At 50.1% G+C, this 19,118-nt stretch overlaps 1 protein-coding gene across 1 annotated transcript in view; it reads left to right on the forward strand.

The window, feature by feature from the left end:
• Positions 1 to 18,335, forward strand: part of LETM1 (leucine zipper and EF-hand containing transmembrane protein 1) — a 39,094-nt gene extending 20,759 nt beyond the window's left edge. The window contains exons 7-14 of the mRNA XM_053577523.1: positions 2,824 to 2,943; positions 4,837 to 4,968; positions 5,609 to 5,752; positions 6,433 to 6,573; positions 12,226 to 12,360; positions 14,126 to 14,313; positions 15,222 to 15,360; positions 17,488 to 18,335. Coding sequence (XP_053433498.1) covers positions 2,824 to 2,943; positions 4,837 to 4,968; positions 5,609 to 5,752; positions 6,433 to 6,573; positions 12,226 to 12,360; positions 14,126 to 14,313; positions 15,222 to 15,360; positions 17,488 to 17,637 — 1,149 coding nt within the window. The 3' untranslated portion in view covers positions 17,638 to 18,335. The remainder of the gene's footprint in view (positions 1 to 2,823; positions 2,944 to 4,836; positions 4,969 to 5,608; positions 5,753 to 6,432; positions 6,574 to 12,225; positions 12,361 to 14,125; positions 14,314 to 15,221; positions 15,361 to 17,487) is intronic.
• The last annotated feature ends 783 nt before the right edge of the window (positions 18,336 to 19,118 follow it).

The following is a 19,118-nucleotide window of genomic DNA, read 5'->3' on the forward strand; positions in this document are numbered from 1 at the left end:
GATGGGGTGCCGGTCCCATATGCTGGAGGTGATGGGTTCAAACCCAGCCTCGGCCAAAAACCACAAAAAAAAAAAAGTGACCACTAGTTGCCAACACCAGCATGGCAGGTATTAGAAACACCCAGCCGGGCTCGGTGTCTCATACTTATAATTCTAACATCTGGGAGGCCAGGGTAGGAAGATCCCTTGAGCTCAGGAGTTCAAGACAGCCTGAGCAAGGACAAGATCCCATCTCTACTAAAAACAGAAAAATTAACCAGGCAATGTGGCAGATCCTTGTAGTCCAGCTACTTGGGAGGCTGCGGCAGATCGCTTGAGGCTTGGAGGCTGCAATGAGCTACAGTGACACCACAGCACTCTATCCTATATGACAGAGCAAAACCTTCTCACAAAGAAAAAAGAAAAAAAACAGACAAGGGGTTTGGAGCAGCCTTCATAATAGTGCCTCAGGAGCTATTATAAGGTTGAAACACATGGGACATAGAAAGTCTCAGCAAAGAAAAAAAGATTAAAAAACCAAATGGAAACCTAACTGGAAAAGTGAAAACTTTGAACTGAAAAATGTAATAACTAAAATAAAACCTCTGCAGGTAGGCTTGATAGCAGAATGCAGAAGACTAAAGACAGACCCGTGAACTTTGAGGTAAAATGATGGAAACTGCCCCTCTGAACACAGAAAACAGGGAGAACACGAAATCCACAGCTGTTCTATTTTTTTTTGAGACAGAGTCTTACTATGTTGCCCTCAGTAGAGTGCTAAGGCATCACACTCACAGCAACCTCAAACTCTTGGGCGTAAGCAATTCTCTTACCTTAGCCTCTGAAGTAGCTGGGAGTCCAGGCGCCTGCCACAATCCCCAGCTATTTTTTTGTGACAGTTGTCTTTGTTGTTTAGCTGGCCCAGACCAGGTTCGAACCCGCAAGCCCTAGTGTATGTGGCTGGCACTGAGCTACAGGCGCCGATCCAGCTTCTCTGTAGCAAGTGCCTAACATCTGAGAGTTCCAGAAAGAGAAAGGAAGAGGGCATGGCTGGAACAGCACTTGAAATAATAGCTGAAAAGTTCCCGGGTTTAGAAAAGGCATAAATCAGGCGGCGCCTGTGGCTCAGTCGGTAAGGCGCCAGCCCCATATACCGAGGGTGGCGGATTCAAACCCAGCCCCGGCCAAACTGCAACCAAAAAATAGCCGGGCGTTGTGGTGGGCGCCTATAGTCCCAGCTGCTCGGGAGGCTGAGGCAAGAGAATCACTTAAGCCCAGGAGTTGGAGGTTGCTGTGAGCTGTGTGAAGCCACGGCACTCTACAGAGGGCCATAAAGTGAGACTCTGACTCTACAAAAAAAAAAAAAAAGAAAGAAAAGGCATAAATCTGCATATTTAAGAAGCCAAGTGAGTCCCAAACAGCCCAAACCCAAAGCAATGTACACCAAGACACATCAGAGTCAGACTAGGGACAGTAGAGACAGGTAGCTTGAAAGCAGTGAGAGGGAACAGCACCTTTACCTGTGGAGGAAAATGATTGAAGTGACAGTGGGCTTCTCAGCGGGAACTGTGGAGGCCAAAGCAGGGAGAACAATATTTTTCAAGTACTGAAAGGAAAGAACTGCCAGCCAAGAATCTACAACCAACAAACACAGAATGGGGGGCAACAGAGACATTCTCAGATGAAAGGAAACAACAGGCCGTCACCAGCAGACCTGCCCTGCAAGATGGCGAAGGAAGTTCTTTGACCAGAAAGGAACCTTGGGGCGTCAGGAAGAATAAACATGTCAAGCTACATTGTGGGATGACTTGTTACACTCTTCTCCATGCCTGGGTAGTGGAGGCAGAATGGTGACACGAAGTGGCCTTGTCTGGTGCAGGTGGAGGGGATGTGTGAGACACTGTCACAAGTGGGCAGGGGAGCTATCTACACTGTCCTGACTGGTGAAGTGACAGCACCTGTGGGTGATGATGAGTCACGTCTATGTAGCAGGGTCCCCAGAGGCAGACTTGGGTGTGCCGTAGAGAAAGCAGAGAGGAGTTCCCACTGTACAGGAGGACAGGGAGACAGAGACACGGAGCAGCTTTGCTCAGAAGGAACAAGCTGAAAACAACTCAGAGGCCCTTTGCTACTCTTAGCAGTTACTAGGACCTGACCTTGGACATAGACAGCGAATGAGGGGTCTTCAGGGAGCCCTGAGGTTAGGTGCTGGTTTCGTGCTGGGTGATTCCATTTCTGTAATGTTCTTGTCTGGCAGGGGCTATTGTTAACTTCTCTGTTTCTTCTCTCTTCTCACCTGTTGCTGCCTGTGTGGCCTCTGCCCCCTGTCTCTGGCCTTCCTGTTTGCTTTTCCAGATTCAAGTTACTAGGGCCTCAGGCCAAAGGAGAGGAAAGGGAACCTCTTTGGCCTCTATGAGGCCAAGATACATCTTCAGCATATTTGAAACCTTCTCCCCTTCTCTCTCTCCCTCCCTTCTTCCTTCCTTTTCTATCCTGGAACCTGAGTGTACTTTGGCAGATGGTGGACTGTGTTTATCAGGGAAACAGCAGGTGTAGGCCCATCCTCTGAGCACATCAAGGAAAAGGTCCACATCCCTGAGCAGGGATGGGGAGAGGTGTCTTCTTTGAATCTTGGCATTAATCCGGCTATCTTGCAACTTCCAAGATCCTGGCCCTCCATCAGGAGGTTCCAGTCACTTCAAACTTAGAACTGGGCTTTGGTGGTGGTTTATCTTTTTTCTTGGCACACACAGCCTTTTGGGCATTATTGCCACGTGTGTTACATAGATACCATGAGCCACTGAAGACTTTTCAAATTGATAATTACTTGCCTTCCTTTTCTAGCTGATTGCTGAGGAAGGGGTGGACAGCCTCAATGTCAAGGAATTGCAAGCGGCATGTCGGGCACGGGGCATGCGGGCCCTTGGTGTCACAGAAGACCGTCTGCGGGACCAGCTGAAGCAGGTGCGAGTCTGAGGTGTGGGGACAGTTACATCTGGGGCTTTCCCTTCCCTCCAGACATGTGCAGGCTTGCTGTGGGAAACTTCAAGATTGGAAAGCCACTGGAGACTCACTGAAGGCTTTTTTCTCAAACTCTGGGTGGGCGACCTGGTGAGGCCAGGCTGTGACTCACCTGGGGATCCTGGAGGCTGGGGGCTGTTATTAACCTTCAAGTCCTACCACATAGAAACACACACTCACACTCTCACACACACGCATGCATATGCATCCCTGTGTTCTTGATTTTGGTAGCCTTTCGAGTATTGCTTTGGTTTTTCTTATCTGATTTTGGTTTATTTTAAAGACCTTAGTAATTAACTCTTCTCTTGGTTATCTGTAGTTACATGAAGCCTGAGGTTCACTTCCTTTAAAATTTCTGGAGCACGTACACATTTTGACTTTTTCTTTTGAGACAAGGTTACTCTCTTTCACCCTGGCTAGAGTGCTGTGGCATCAACCTAGCTCACAGCAACTTCGAACTCCTGGGCTCAAGCAATCCTCTTGCCTCAGCCTCCCCAGTAGCTGAGACTACAGGTGCCCACCATGATGTCCTTTTCCATCTGATTGCTGAGGAAGGGATGGACAGCCTCAGATTTTCTATTTTTAGTAGAGACAGGGTTTTGCTTTTGCTCAGGATGGTCTCAAACTCCTAAGCTTAAGAGATCCTCCTGCCTCAGCCTCCCAGAGTACTGGGATTACAGGCTTGAGCCACTGTGCCTAGTCTTAACTATCTTTCTTAAGTGAGACTAGGGAAGGTTGAAAAACGTGACCCAGTCTGCCCTCTAGAGCTGGCCATTCTCCCACCTGCCTAGGTGTTAGTGCACTTGCCTTTCAGGACCACATCTGCGTGACACCTGGTATGGTCAGATGGAGCACAGTATGCATTGGGTTGGTGGCATTCATTCTTTATGTTAGGAGGCTTAAAGGGAGCATGGCTTGAGTCTGTTTCTCTCCCAGCTGCCCTGCCACTGCCCCTCTTGGCAGTCACCTCCTGGTACAGTTCTTCACACACCTTCAAGTGCAGATGAGATGTGTGAACATTGCTTCCCTCTGTGACACAGACGGTGTCTATAATGTGATACAGCCTCACCCCTTAGTCTTCTGCGGGCTGCGTCTTTGATACAGAACCCTCTCTGTGATTTGCCTGGCTTGGGTGTGTGGACCATCCTTAGTTCCATTCAAAGCCTTCTGAAGCACAGCAGCGGGTAGCACACAGAGATGTCTATGAGCAGGCAGGCATGTGGGCGCCATCCCTACCCGGGAGACTGTGGCAGGTGACAGTTTGGGTGTGAAGTGCCCACATATTCTCCTTCCCTGACTGCCTCTGCCTAATATTTCTCCCGTTCTTAGGGTGTTTTCCTCATCTCTTTACCTGTGTTCATCTTGTGTCTAAACACTGTCATGGTATTCTGTTGTCGATTTGAAGGTTGTCTTGGTGTCACTAAAGCAGCCTGACACTGGCCTGCTGCACTTGAGTCTAAGTAAACTCAGTGGTGCATTTGGGCTCTTTTTAAGGGGAGAGCCTGGTGGCACTTGTAAGGCCCCTGGTGGCAGCTGTAAACCCACTGGGCACCACAGGCATCTTTGCCAAGGTGGTCCTTGTCTGAGGCACTGCGGTAGAGCCATAAGCAGGCCAGTAAAGCTCGTGATTTGTCTTCCCTAGAGAGCTCCTTCCTGTGGGTTAGTGGACTGGTTGGTGCAGGTCCTGCTTTGGCCATTGCACCACTCCTCTGCACTCCCCAACCACACTGGAACAGTGGAAGAACATTCCAGGGTTTAGGGCCTTGGGCCACCTTGCGGGAGTGGCAGGTGGGGTGAGAGTGGTGCATGTGGTGAGAGTGGGGTCTTGGGTTCCAGTGGCTGGACCTGCACTTGCACCAGGAGATCCCCACGTCGCTGCTCATACTGTCTCGAGCCATGTACCTCCCGGACACCCTCTCGCCTGCCGACCAGCTCAAATCCACGCTGCAGACCCTTCCAGAAATAGTGGTATGTGTGTCAGGAGGCCCCTTGACCTGGTCAATTTGTAAGTGGCCCCCCTCTGCTGGGGCACAGAAGGGGGCCCCTGGAACATTGACATACTCTGCTATGGGAGCCCCACCCAAGAGCCCCCAGGTCTGCCCAGTACCCCTCACCTACCTGTCCTGCCCCCAGCGTGGCACAGCCATTTGGAGCACCCTGAGCCATCTTGACCCCACCATGGGCTGGCCCTGCACAGGGCATCTGTGACACTGTGACACAGCACCACCTGCTTTTTTTTTTTTTTTTGGCCGGGGCTGGGTTTGAACCTGCTACCTCTGGCATATGGGGCCGGTGCCCTACTCCTTTGAGCCACAGGTGCCACCCAGCACCACCTGTTTTTACCAGTAGTGTCTATGTCTGTTTTTTCTCAGAGCATCGAGGGATCATTTTTTGGGCATAGGAGGTGACCCTCCATGCCTTTCAACATTTCCTGATAGTCATGGACAGCATCCCAGCAGTACTTGCTGTCTCTTTTGTGTGATGCCCTCATGGTGACAGCACTCAAGAGATAACAGGGTGGGGTGGGAGGGTGGGCACAGAAGATGGGGTAGCAGGGCCCTCTGGTGGTTGTTGGGGCTCACTCATGGGTGTGCCCTCCTCTCCAAAGGCAAAGGAAGCCCAGGTAAAAGCAGCTGAGCTGGAGGGTGAGCAGGTGGACAACAAGGCAAAGCTGGAGGCAACCCTGCAGGAGGAGGCGGCTATCCAGCAGGAGCACCGGGAGAAGGAGCTACAGAAGCTCTCACAGGCAGTGGTAAGCAGCCGGCTCTGGGCTGGCCCTACTCTGTGAGGAACAGGGTGTACAGGTGCAGCCTCCTAGAAACTCCCTCCTGCCCCTGTACTTGGCCCCACATTCCTTCCTGGAATGGCCAGGGAGACACAGTGGAGGCAGGATGGCTGGGTGTGGGGCTTCTCCAAGGGAGAGCCACAGTGGTACCTGTGAGGTATAGCTTGTCCATCTCTCCTTGGTCTGGGTGTCAGTCATTGCAGAGGGCCCAGCCTGGTGCTCAGGTAGTGCCCACCTGGCCTGGGGCATTGCCTGAAGGAGTACTGGCTGAGGAGCCTCAGGTGCCCCCAGGATCTGGGCCATGCTACAGCTCAGTCCCTGGGTCCTCCTGGGACACCCACACGCACACCACCCACAGACTCAGCCTCCTGCTCTGTAGGTGACACGAGGTGGAGGCGCTTGGTGGAGTCATAGGGAAAGGCCAGAGCCAAGACCGTATGTTCAGGCCTGCTCTGTTGGGGCCTCAGGATCTGACCAGTTCTGGGGCAGCTGCACAGAGAGCCTCCAGGAAGAGTCTGTGGCAGGTGTACCGCCCAGTGTGGCCCAGCAGCCTCTTCCAAGTGTGGCCTCTGTCATTCACACCTGTGCTTGTGTGGAGCATCAGGAAGGCCAGTGTGGTGTTGAGCTGGTGGGACCTTGCATTTCAGAAGGACGCTGAGCTGGAAGCTGCCCCTGGGAGGCCAGTGGCTGAGCCACAGCCAGTGGCTGAGCCACAGCCAGAAGTGCCTGATGTGACCCTGCAGTCAGAGACCCTGGAGGACACTGCCCCAGTGCTAGAGGGCTTGAAGGTAATAGCACCTGTAACAGCTCCTTAGGACAAGGGTGCTGAGGCGAGTGTGGTCTGCTTAGTGGACGGTCATGGGGCAGGGATGGGGACAGGCTGAGAGGAAATGGGGGCAAGGGCATGAGCACGAGGCTGGAGATACTGAGGGGCCTGGTGGGAGAGGAGAGCAAGTCTGTCTTAGTTCTGAGCCCTGGCCCAGGCACCTGGCAGGTAAGGCTGCTGCAGTGAGGCTGGTGCTCTGGCCACCATGCTCCCTGTGGTAGGTGCCAATACCTGAAAGCTGCTCTAGGGCCCCATCAGCTGCCAGGCAGTGTGGGGCTAGGGGGAAGCTCATGTAGTCCTTGAAGACAGAGCTTCCTCCTTAGAGGGTCTACTTGCTGGGTGACCCAGCTTGGGGCACCTTCCAGACCCACACCAGCCTACAAGTCACAGCATATCCTGGGACCTTGTTGGCCTCCAGGCTCCTGTGCTGTCTGCATGGGGCACCTTCTGTCTGCAGCTGGCAGAGACCTTGGCACCAAGGAGCAGGTCCTAGAGTTACATTGGGCAGAGAGTCTACCAGACAGAGACAGCTTGGCAGCTGCCACAGGAGAAACCTAGGTGGGAGGTGTTTCTGTCTGAGGTCTCAGCTTGGGGATACTGCAGGAAGTGAGGCAGCATCCCAGAGTTAGGGGAGGCCACTTGTGAGGTGGAGCACATGGTGCCCTAGATTCAAGTGGAGGAAGGTGCTGAGTGGGGAGGCGTGGGGTGAATGGTGACCACCTCAGGAGCAGTGGTGGAAGAGGCCAATTGCAGGGCCCTGGAGGACCAGCGAGGTCGCCAGTACCTCCTGGGCTCTTTTTGGATGCTGGGAGGCTTGGAGTGAGCAGGTAGGAGGTGGAGTTCCAGAGTGTCACTTCACCTGGTAGAGACCAATGGCTTGAGGCAAGCAGGTCCTCACCAAGCCCTGAGGCCCTTGGGGACACGTGGTCTAGGAAGCATGGAAGCAGACAAGTGGTGTCCTAGCAAGAGGAGGAATTTACCAGGCAGCAGTCCCTGGAGCCTGGCTACTCTGGGTTCCCAGGGTGACTTGGGGAAGGGGGCCCCACAGCCCCGTCATTCCAAGGTCAGTCAATGGTGTCTTAGTATTTGGTGAGTTTGTGTTTTCCTAGATGTTCTTGAGGCTTGCAGACATTTGTGGGTGTCTGGGCATTGAAGAGGTAAGTGCTTATTCTGGTCTCTTTAGAGACTAGAGGGCGCGAGTGTTGTGGCCCGAGCTTACGGTTACTGCACCATTTCAGCACTAGAGGGCGCCCTAAACCCAGGAGCGGGGTCATCAGAGATACCTGGAGACCAACCTCGGTGACTTGGCAAAGTCCCTCTCTCTGTGTGCAGGGTGGCCTGGAGTTGGGAGGGAGGGCGTTATGTGGGCTCTCCCACGGCCACAGCCACCACAGCTGGCACTGCTCAGGGTGGCCCTAAAGCCTTGCAACCACCATGGTACTGGGATGGCCACTGCTGCCCAGCTGCTGCTGCTACCTCTGCAAGGCCCAGGACCTCTACAGTCAGCAGGGGTGAATCCCACAGGGCCTGCCTGGGCACTTCCCTTCAAAGGAGAGGAATCCCTCCTGGCCTAGGGTGGGTCTAGAAACATCCAGAAGCAAAGATCTGGAATCAGGGGCTTAAGGAATCTGCAGGTGATATATTTTACTATGGCTGAGCTGCAGCCAAGGCACGCGTCCAGATCCTCTGTACTTTCCCTCTCTATCCCCCAGGTGGGAGGAGTCCCTCCCTGAGTTTCACTGCCTGGAGTTGAGGCAGGGGTGGCACAGGCACTCCCTTGGCTACCACAGTATGTCATTTTGCACCTGGAGTCCATGGCTCCAAGACCAGTGCAGCACCAGGGGCTGCTCAGGGACCGTGTCCTCGTGGCCTGGCTGCTACACGTATATATTCCTAGCCTTAGGCATCCAGTGGCGAAGCCACACCCATCTTCCTCCCACTGGAGCTGAGCATCCTCACTGTGGGAGCTGGCACATGCTGGTCTGCATGTGCTCCACCATGACAGGCAGCACTGAGCTTCACACAAAGTCTCTTCACTCTCCCTCCTAAGGCACACAGATGCCATGTCTGCATGGGGTCATGGGGAGCGCTGGGGAGGGGTGTAGACAATTAGAGACTGTCTTTCCCACCCTCTCCAGAGCAGGAACATTATCTTGGTATCATGTTAGCAGGTGCTGGGGCTGCTCACTTGATTTTTCGGTTCTTATGAAGGTGCTTTCTTACGTGGATAGTTTCAGCAGCCCTGCTAGGGAATGGTTGCTGAAGGGTTCTATTTGGCCATCTTGTTCTGCCAGATGTAAACAAATTGTAAACAAATTCTTTTTTTTTTGTTTTTTTTTTGAGACCTAGTCTCACTCCTGTCACCCTAGGTAGAGGGCCATGGCATCATAGCTCACAGCAACTTTAAATTCTTGGTTGGGCTCAAGCCATCCTCCTGCCTTAGCCTCCCAAGTAACCGAGACTACAGACGCCCATTACTACACCTGGCAAGTTTTTCTATTTTAAGCATAGATGGGGTCTTGCTCTTGCTCAGGCTGGTCTCAAACTCATGAGTTCAAGCAGTCCTCCCATCTCAGCCTCCAAGAGTACCAGGATGACAGATATGAGCCACCTTGCCCAGCCAGATGTAAAAATTTTTAACAAAAGTTTTTAGCAATTCAAATGCAGCTGTTCTATAAAAAGATCATGGTCAAGGACATACAAATTAGCTTAAACTTTTAAAAATCAGTGTAAGTACCATGTTAACAAAGGAAGAAAGCCATGTGTGATCATCCTGACAGCTGCAGAAAGAGCATGTGACAAAATCCAGCATCTGCTCCTGATGAACAGATGTCCAATGATCCAATTGAAGGGACTTTTCTTGACCCCACTCGAAGCACATATAGAAGCACTTGCAGCCAGTGTGGAGTCTTTAATGGGGGACCTTGACGAGGACTCCGCCCCGACTACTGCATTCAGCCTTGTGCTGGGCACTCCCAGCCAGGGCGGTTAGGTAGGAAAATAAAGTAACCATGTAGATCAGAAAGGAAAAGTGTCTTTATCCACAAATGATGTGATTATGTGAAAATAAATTGTACTTCTCTATATAGAGATTGAAAGTTTAAAAAGTGTGTATTTTTATAGCATTCCCCCCAAAATGAATTACTTAGGAATAAATTTGAAAAAAGATGCAAGACTATACACTGAATACTTTAAAATGTTACTGAGGTAGGGCGGCGCCTGTGGCTCAAGGAGTAGGGTGCTGGTCCCATATGCTGGAGGTGGCGGCTTCAAACCCAGCCCTGGCCAAAAAAAAAAACCACAAAAATAAAAAATGTTACTGAGGTAAATTAAAAAGCTGAACAAGTAGAGAGATTTACTGAACTCAAGGATGCACAGACTTAGTGTTGTAAAATGTAAATTTTCCTTAAACAAATTATATAGATTCTCTACGACCTTCATAATCTAAGCAGATTTCTTTTTGCTGTTGTTGAAATTCACAAATTTGGGCTGGGTGCGGTGGCTCACACCTATAATCCCAGCACTCTAGGAGGACAACGCAGGTGGATTGCCTGAGCTCACAGGTTCGAGACCAGACTGAGCAAGAGCAAGATGCCACCTCTGAAAATAGCTGGACATTGTGGTGGGCGTCTGTAGTCCTAGCTACTTGGGAGGCTGAGGCAAGAGAATCGCTTGAGCCCAAGAGTTTGAGGTTGCTATGAGCTATGACGCTACGGCATTCTACCGAGGGTAACAAAGTGAAATGCTCTCTCTCAAAAAAAAAAGGGGCAATGCCCGTAGCTCAGTGGTTAGGGTGCCCGCCACATACACCATGGGTGGTGGGTTCAAACCTGGCCTGGGCCAGCTAGAGAACAATAATGGCCAACTGCAACAAAAAAAAATAGCTGGGCATTGTGGTAGGCGCCTATAGTCCCAACTACTTTGGAGACTGAGGCAAGAGAATCACTTAAACCCAAGAGTTTGAGGTTTCTGTGAGCTGTGATGCCACAGCACTCCACCCAGGGCAATAGCTTGAGACTCTATCTCAAAGAAAAAAAAGAAATTAACAAACTTGTTATAAAATTTGTGTACAAATTCAAAGGACCTAGAATTATTAAGACAATGCTTATAAAATAGCAAATGTTAGGGGAATTACCTGATTGTAAGCTTTATAAAGATACAGTCATCAAGACAGTATAAAATCAGCAAAGACAGGTAAGGACTAACCCATAAGGTTGGTTGATTTTCTCCAAAGGTGCTGAGACAGGTTAGCAAGGAAAAAGTCTTTTCACCAGCTTGTGCTAGAACAACTGGAGAGTCATGTGTAAAAAGATGAACCTTGACCCTTACATAATGCACACAGTATTTAAAAATTAACTCAGAAAGGATCATAGACTTAAATGTAAGAGCTAAAACTATAAAAACTCTTCATAAAAATTTGACATTTAGTGACCTTGGGTTTATTATAAGTTTCTTAAATTCAACACAAAAAGATGACCCATAAAAGCAAAAAAAAATTAATGTATTAGTTTTTATTAACATAAAAATTTTGCTTCAAAAACCACGTATTTAAAAATGAATTGGGGGGAGGAAAAGCAGAAAGAGGGACAAAGGGAGGGGGTTGGGGCCTTGGTGTGTGTCACACTTTATGGGGGCAAGACATGATTGCAAGAGGGACTTTACCTAACAATTGCAATCAGTGTAACCTGGCTTATTGTACCCTCAATGAATCCCCAACAATTAAAAAAAAAAAAAATTAGAACAAAAAAAAATGAATAGACAAGTCATGGACAGGGAGGGAGGCAATGTTTGCAGAATGTGTGCCTGACAAAGGACTTGTTTCTAAAGCATATACAGAATTCTCACAACTTAATAAATAGACAATAGTTTGATTTTTTAAATGGACAACAAAGCTAGACGCTGGACCAGAGTAGGTATACAGTTAGCAAGTAAGGACCGGAAGAGGCAGTCCATATTATCGGTCATCAGGGAAATGGAAATTAAGAGCACAATGAGATACTACCACATGATTGCAGATGTGACAAAAATCAGAAAATTGGACCGTTGCCCCCACGTGCTGGGCTGGTGAGGCCATAGAGGAGCTGGGGGGCCTGTGGAAAGCACTTTGATGGTCTCCTACAGAGTCAAGCTTGTGACCAGCCATCCCAATCCTGGGCATTTCCCCACAAAAGTTATACACTAACACTCATGACAGCTTTGTAATGGCCAGAGAAACGAAGTGAGGTGATGTCTATTGATAGGTAAATGGGTAAACATGCTTTGCGTAGCGACTCGCGACTCAGGACACAGACCACTTGGACGAATCTCAGAGTGAGAGTGGGACAACAGAGCAGGTGCTCAGTTCTGGCAGTGCCTGCGGCTACAGCCAGAAGCTGGAGCGGGGAGCCTTTGGAGGACCATGGTTCCTGCTCCTGGCCGAGGAGTGTTTTTACAGGTATACATATGTGTCAGAATCTGCCAGGTAGCATGCTGACAAGTGCAGTCCAGTGGAAAAAGGGTACCAGGAAGAGTACAGACAGTGGTGGGTATGGTCAGCATGGCCCGGTCTAATGAACAGAAAAACCAGCGACCTCCTTCTGTTGAGGCTCTGCCTGGTGTTGTGCTTTCTTCCCAGGAAGAGGAGATAACGAAAGAAGAGATTGACATCCTCAGTGATGCCTGCTCAAAGCTGAAGGATCAGAAAAAGTCACTCACCAAGGAGAAAGAGGAGCTCGAGCTGCTGAAGGGGGATGTCCAGGACTACAGCGAGGTGGGCGGAGCTGCCCAGGCACCTCTGTGCCGCTCACATCTTCTCCAGAACTGGCTCCCTGCCCTGGCTCTGCAGAGTGGGCATCTCAGGGACTGACATTCCGGGTGGAGACTTGCTCCTAAACACCTTTACCAGCCCCTGAAGTATTAAATAATACTTCCATTAGATACTCATTGAGCTGGCCAAAAGGTATTTGAAAGAAAAGCCAGTTATAAGTAAATTTATGCAGTAGCAGGCAACGCCTGTGGCTCAGTGGGTAGGGCACTGGCCCCATATACCAAGGGTGGCGGGTTCAAATCCAGCCCCAGCCAAACTGCAACAAAAAAATAGCCGGGCACCTGTAGTTCTAGCTACTTGGGAGGCTGAGGCAAGGAGTTGGACGTTGCTGTGAGCCATGTGATGCCACGGCATTCTACTGAGGGCGATAAAGTGAAACTCTGTCTCTACAAAAAAAAAATTATGCAGTAGCTTCTCCATAGCTGTTCTCACTGAGCCACCTTCTAGAGTGTGGCCCTGCACCTTGCAGGTAGCAGGTGAGCGCTTGTAGTTTCTAAACCCATGAAGGTGTCGGATGAATAATTTGCTCACTTATAAGTGAAGTTTTACTATGATTCCCCAAAATTGACTTCTTTCTTTCCTGATGGGATGGTTCTTTTTTTTTTTTAAGACAGAGTCTGATTTTGTCGCCCTTGGTAGAATGCCATGGTGTCATAGCTCACAGCAACCTCAAACTCTGAGGCTCAAAGTGATTCTCTTGCCTCAGCCTCCAAAGTAGCTGGGACTACAGGCACCCGCCACAATGCCCAGCTATTTTTAGAGAAGGGGTCTCGCTCTTGCTTAGGCTGGTCTCATAAACTGTTGAGCTCAGGCAGTCCACCCGCCTCGTCCTCCCAGAGTGCTAAGATTATGGATGTGAGCCACTGCAACCAGCCAGTTCTTTTTTTTTATTAAAGTAAATATTACTAATCTGATTTAAAAAGAACTATATCGGGTGGTGCCCGTAGCTCAGAGGCAAGAGAATCTCTTAAGCCCAAGGGTATGAGGTTGCTATGAGCTGTGACGCCATGGCACTCTACCAAGGGCGACATAATGAGACTCTGTCTCAAAAAACAAATGAAAAAACGCTATTTTCATAACTATTGGAAAAGGTAACTGATTTTAAGATAAGTAAAAATAATTGCCCTTTTCTGAACTTCCTCATGGCAGTTCTCTTGCTTCGTGGTCCCCACTAGAAACAAGGCGTGTGTCACCATCTCAGCCTATTCCCTCCACTCTCCTCCACCCACTCTGCCCTGTGATATCTGCTTACAGGGGAACCAACTTGGAATTTAAAGATACTAAATTCCCAAATCTTTAATTCATTTATTATTTAATAAATATGAAGAAATTGAGTTTCAGAATAGATTCTGTTTCATTTGCTACAAAAGCAATGTTTGAAAGTACAAAAATAAGAAATTCATAATGATAGGTAGAAAAAAATTTGTAACTTTCTGTGGTGGGACTTAATTGGCTTAAATACTTTTATAAGATACACTTAATTGTAAAGTCCCCCCCCCCTTTAAATTCTGGATTGATGTGAGGGTGCAGATGGTGAGGTCACACTGTTTGCTTTTGTCAGGTAGAGGGCACGTTGTCCTCGTGGGCTCCTCAGGAGGTGTGCTGGACCAGCCTGTGCCTGCCAGGAGCATACAGTGATCACCTCTCTACCCCTTTCCTCCCCACCTTTTCTAAAGACAAACTTTACAACTAAAAAAAATTTCATTAGGACTTACAAGAGATCAAAAAGGAACTTTCAAAGACTGGTGAAGAGAAATATGTGGAAGAGTCTAAAGCCAGCAAGAGGCTGACAAAGAGGGTACAGCAGATGATCGGGCAGATCGACGGCCTCATCACGCAGCTAGAGGCGGATCAGCAGGCTGGCCGGCTGGGCCCCACTGAGGGGACGACCACGGGGTGAGCAGGGCCCAGTGGGGGCAGGTCTGTAGGCGCTTGGCTGGGATTTAAGTGGCGAAAGGGCACACTTTGGCCTCTGAGCAATGCTGTCCCTCCACCTGTGACCTACATCTCTGGGCAGGTATTCCTGCCAGTCTCTTCCCCATCTCCATCCACCAAGGCCTGTGCTGCCTGCCTGCCCTCCACCCCTCCTATGGCTCCCTCCTCCTCCTCTACTTCTGCCCTTTCCTAAACCCCCTGCTCACTGCCACCCATGATGCAGTTGGCCTTCTCACTGCCCTGCTGTGGCCTTGGGAACTGCTATCCATTGAGTGCCCACTGGGCAAGTAAAATAGCCACCATCGTGACAGCTGATGCCTTGTACCCCACAGGCCATACTGTGTCCCCACTCAGCCAGACCAGGTGCCCATGGCCTGGCAGTAGGCTGGCCACAGAGGCCTGCTCATTCCGTGGGTCTCTCTTGGAGGCCCTTGTCCACCCCCAATGAGGGCATGTCCTCTCTTTAACCTGTTGACCCTCCTGCCAGGGGAGTCACCTCCCCACACAGGTCAGAGGTTGCCCCCTTGACCAAGGTGAGCATCCCCACGGGCCACAGCCCTGTGGACCACAGCTCAGTAGCCATGGCCAGGATGTTCACGGGGCCCTCGCCCTGCTGTGCCCTGGGCAGTGGCTGACTGGCACACACATGGAAGATCCTGGGCCCAGTGGTTTCCTGCGTGGATGGCCAAATAGGCTGTCCATCCCAAAGGAAGAGGCGTAGGACCTCTTGGCCATGCATGGGGCTCCGTAGTGGTGGGTACACTGTGGGCTGCCTGGGTTCAGGGCTAACCAGTTGCAGCCACAGGTGTGTGGGGAGGCCCGTGGGACAGGACACCTGGCTGGCAGCCACATGCAGGCTGTGCTCCCAGGGAGAACGTCATTAGCGTCACTGAGCTCATCAGTGCCATGAAGCAGATCAAGCACATTCCGGAAAACAAACTGCTCAGCCTGGCCTCAGCACTAGATGAAAACAAGGATGGCAAGATCAACATCGATGACCTCGTCAAGGTGGGGCTGACCTTTTGCTCTGGGCCTGATGGGTCTGGGAGGGCAGCTCATGAGGTGCCTACAGGGGCTACCTCCCACACACCCAGGTCTGCTGTCTCTGCTCAAGGAGCAGGTCAGGAGCCACGGCTATTCCCTAGCACTGGGAGTAAGAAACTATTAAGTGATAGGCTCCCTTTTGCTAAAGCATTTTCCTTATGTGTCCCCAGCACCTGCACCCATGCATGCCCACCTGCCTGGGAGGCCCAAGTGTGCCAGATGTCCTGCTCCACAGCCCACTCCCACTGTTGGCAGGCAGTGTCACAACAGTAAGAGTAGTGTGGTGGGAAATGTCACTCTCTGGAGCCAGCCACCTGCTTTTTCAATGGGCATGTAATCATTGACATTTCTGAGAAGAAACTGCCTTCATGGCTCCTGATGTGTTGGCAAGTTAGTGGTTTCCCATTTACCAAAAATATTTATTCATTTCTTTTTTTTTTTCCTTTTTGTTTGAGACAGAGTCTCACTCTGTTGCCCTGGGCAGAGTGCTGTGGTGTCACAACTCACAGCAACCTCTGCCAAGTTGCCTCCCAAGTAGCTGGGACGATAGCCTGCCAAAACACCTGGCTAATTTTTTTTTTTTTTCTATTTTTTTTTTCTTTTTTTTTTTTTATTGTTGGGGATTCACTGAGGGTACAATAAGCCAGGTTACACTGATTGCAATTGTTAGGTAAAGTCCCTCTTGCAATCATGTCTTGCCCCCATAAAGTGTGACACACACCAAGGCCCCACCCACCTCCTTCCCTCTTTCTGTTTCCCCACCCATAACCATAATTGTCATTAATTGTCCTCATATCAAAATTGAGTACATAGGATTCATGCTTCTCCATTCTTGTGATGCTTTACTAAGAATAATGTCTTCCACGTCCATCCAGGTTAATACGAAGGATGTAAAGTCTCCATTTTTTTTAATGGCTGAATAGTATTCCATGGTATACATATACCACAGCTTGTTAATCCATTCCTGGGTTGGTGGGCATTTAGGCTGTTTCCACATTTTGGCGATTGTAAATTGAGCTGCAATAAACAGTCTAGTACAAGTGTCCTTATGATAAAAGGATTTCTTTCCTTCTGGGTAGATGCCCAGTAATGGGATTGCAGGATCAAATGGGAGGTCTAGCTTGAGTGCTTTGAGGTTTCTCCATACTTCCTTCCAGAAAGGTTGTACTAGTTTGCAGTCCCACCAGCAGTGTAAAAGTGTTCCCTTCTCTCCACATCCATGCCAGCATCTGCAGTTTTGAGATTTTGTGATGTGGGCCTTTTTTTTTTCTATTTTTTTAGAAATGGGGTCTCACACTGGTCTCAAACTCCTGAGCTCCAGGGATCCACCCACCTTGGCCTCCCAGAGTGCTGGGATTATGGAATGAGACAGTGTGCCTGGCCAGCTACTCTCTTTTCAGTTTAAAAGCATGGAGGTTGGGGCAGCGCCTGTGGCTCAGTGGGTAGGGCACCAGCCCCATATACCAAGGGTGGCAGGTTCAAACCTGGCCCCAGCTAAACTGCAGCCAAAAAATAGCCAGGCATTGTGGCGGGCGCCTGTAATCCCAGCTACTCGGGAGGCTGAGGCAAAAGAATCACCTAAGCCCAGAGTTGGAGGTTGCTGTGAGCCATGGCACTCCACTAAGGGCAACAAAGTGAGACTCTTGTCTTAAAAAAAAGCATAGAGGTGTCAGACACATATGCCAAGCATCCTACCTCCCTCCCATCCTTAATCTGGGGGACACAGGACCAGTCCCTTCACATCACTGCTGTGTGCTCTGGGAAGCCACGGTCCAGGCAGGCCCTGGCCCTGTGGTATGTGTCCTGCAGGACCTTGCACTACTGCCAGTGTGCCCGCCGTGGTACCCCTGCCCTATAGGGCCCCAGGGGAAGCGCCCTGGCCTCCTACTCTCTGAGCATAGCTCCCCACTCCAGGGCTTCTAACCAGGCCTAGGGCTTTGGAGCCCTTTGTACTCAAAGGGATGGTACTCTGAGGACCAGGGCAGCTGGAGGACCCCAGGGACTGCTGGTAGGTAGTGGAGGTGGTTGAGAAGTGGGCCACGTTCCACCCCCCATGCTGTGTTTGAGTTCCTCCCTTTCCCATGTGTGCAGGTGATTGAGCTGGTGGACAAAGAAGATGTTCATGTCTCTACTAGCCAGGTGGCTGAGATTGTGGCTACACTGGAGAAAGAGGAGAAGGTGGAGGAGAAGGAGAAGGCTAAGGAGAAGGCAGAGAAGGAGGCCGCAGAGGTGAAGAACTAGGCTGCCAGTCCTGGCACCTGCCTTCTGCACCAGTTGCCATGGCGATCGATGCCCGTGGTGGTGATTGCCTGGAAGTGATTCTTAATGGCAAATCTAATATTTTGTCTGGAATAAATCAGAAACTTCCATAATCAAGTAATTTTTAATATTCATCATTCCATGAAGATTCAATCAGTCTGGACTCCTAGAGCCCGTCCAGGGAGTCATGTCTGTATTCACACCAGGACATGGATGTGGCCCCACCAGCCCCCTGTGTGTGGCCATATTGTCACGTTGTCTGTGCTGTTCTATCCTCAGGAGGTTGAGGACCCTGTGGACACTGGCGTTTGAGCACAGCCTCCTCAGCACTGAAGATGATGCTCTGGCCAGTCCGTGGACCTCGCCTCCTTCAGGATCAGTGTAAACGTGTGGATCTCTTCCTGCACATTTTCAAAGTCAGATCTGTGTAGCTGTTGAAACAAAGTATCTTCTCTAATGGCCTCTGGGAAGTGACATCTTCTGACAAGTATGCCCACGGTTTTTGTGCCGATTCACCATTATGTGTTGACCAGAACTCACTCTTGATTTGCCTTTTGTTTTTACCTAATTCTTTAATCAGCTGAGTAGTACGGAATGTGCTCATAGGGCTATCTGCCTGACTCGTGAGGAATATCTGACCTAAATCATGTGAGAGATACTAATGAAGACTTTGGCAATGACGTGTCTCCTTCTGGGTGGTCCTTGTGCTGCTGTCGTGTGGGCTGCTGACATTCACTGCAGGGGCTGGAGCAGGTGCTCTGGGATCTGGAAGGAGCCCTAGCCCAGGGAGGGTCTCCCTGGTCAGAAGGTCCCTAGCACATCCCCAACATAGAAGGAGCACACCCTGCAACACCCCTGGGGCTCTTGGTGCCATGGCCGTGTGCACCTGTGGGTCCATGGCACCGATCCCCTTAGCTGTTGTAGGCCCTCAGGCAAGTGGCCATACTCCAGAAGCCAGGGAGTGGGAACATGTGGTACAGAGGCCATCTCAAAAGCCTCCAGGGCAGTGACACCCTCAGTGCTTAGGGCTTTCCCAGTCCCCTGGGTGGAACCAGGCATCCTCCATGGGCCAGGTGGCTAGTGGCCTCTCAACACCTGGCAGCATAGTCAGATAGCTAAGGCATCCTGTGGCTACCACCACTTTCCTGTCCTGTTGTGTGGTCACACTCAACATCCTTTCAAGGCCAGGCTGGTTGCTGGTGAGAACGTCCTTTCAGGGGCTCAGATGTGGGAATTTGGGAAAATAGGGACAGCACACAGAGCAGCCAGTTAGCCAAGAGGGCAGCAGCTTGCAGAGGGGGACATTTCTGTTACTTGAAATTTTTTATTGCTCAGCCATTAAAGAAGAAACATGACAATTAGGAGTAAGATTATATATTCTTAAATGTAAATCTTTGTAAAATATTAATAGTTGTATTCTAAAGGATTTTTATTTCAATTATTTAAAAAAAAAAGTGTGTTTT

The sequence above is a fragment of the Nycticebus coucang genome, chromosome 23 (assembly GCF_027406575.1).
Source record: "Nycticebus coucang isolate mNycCou1 chromosome 23, mNycCou1.pri, whole genome shotgun sequence".
NCBI lineage: Eukaryota > Metazoa > Chordata > Mammalia > Primates > Lorisidae > Nycticebus > Nycticebus coucang.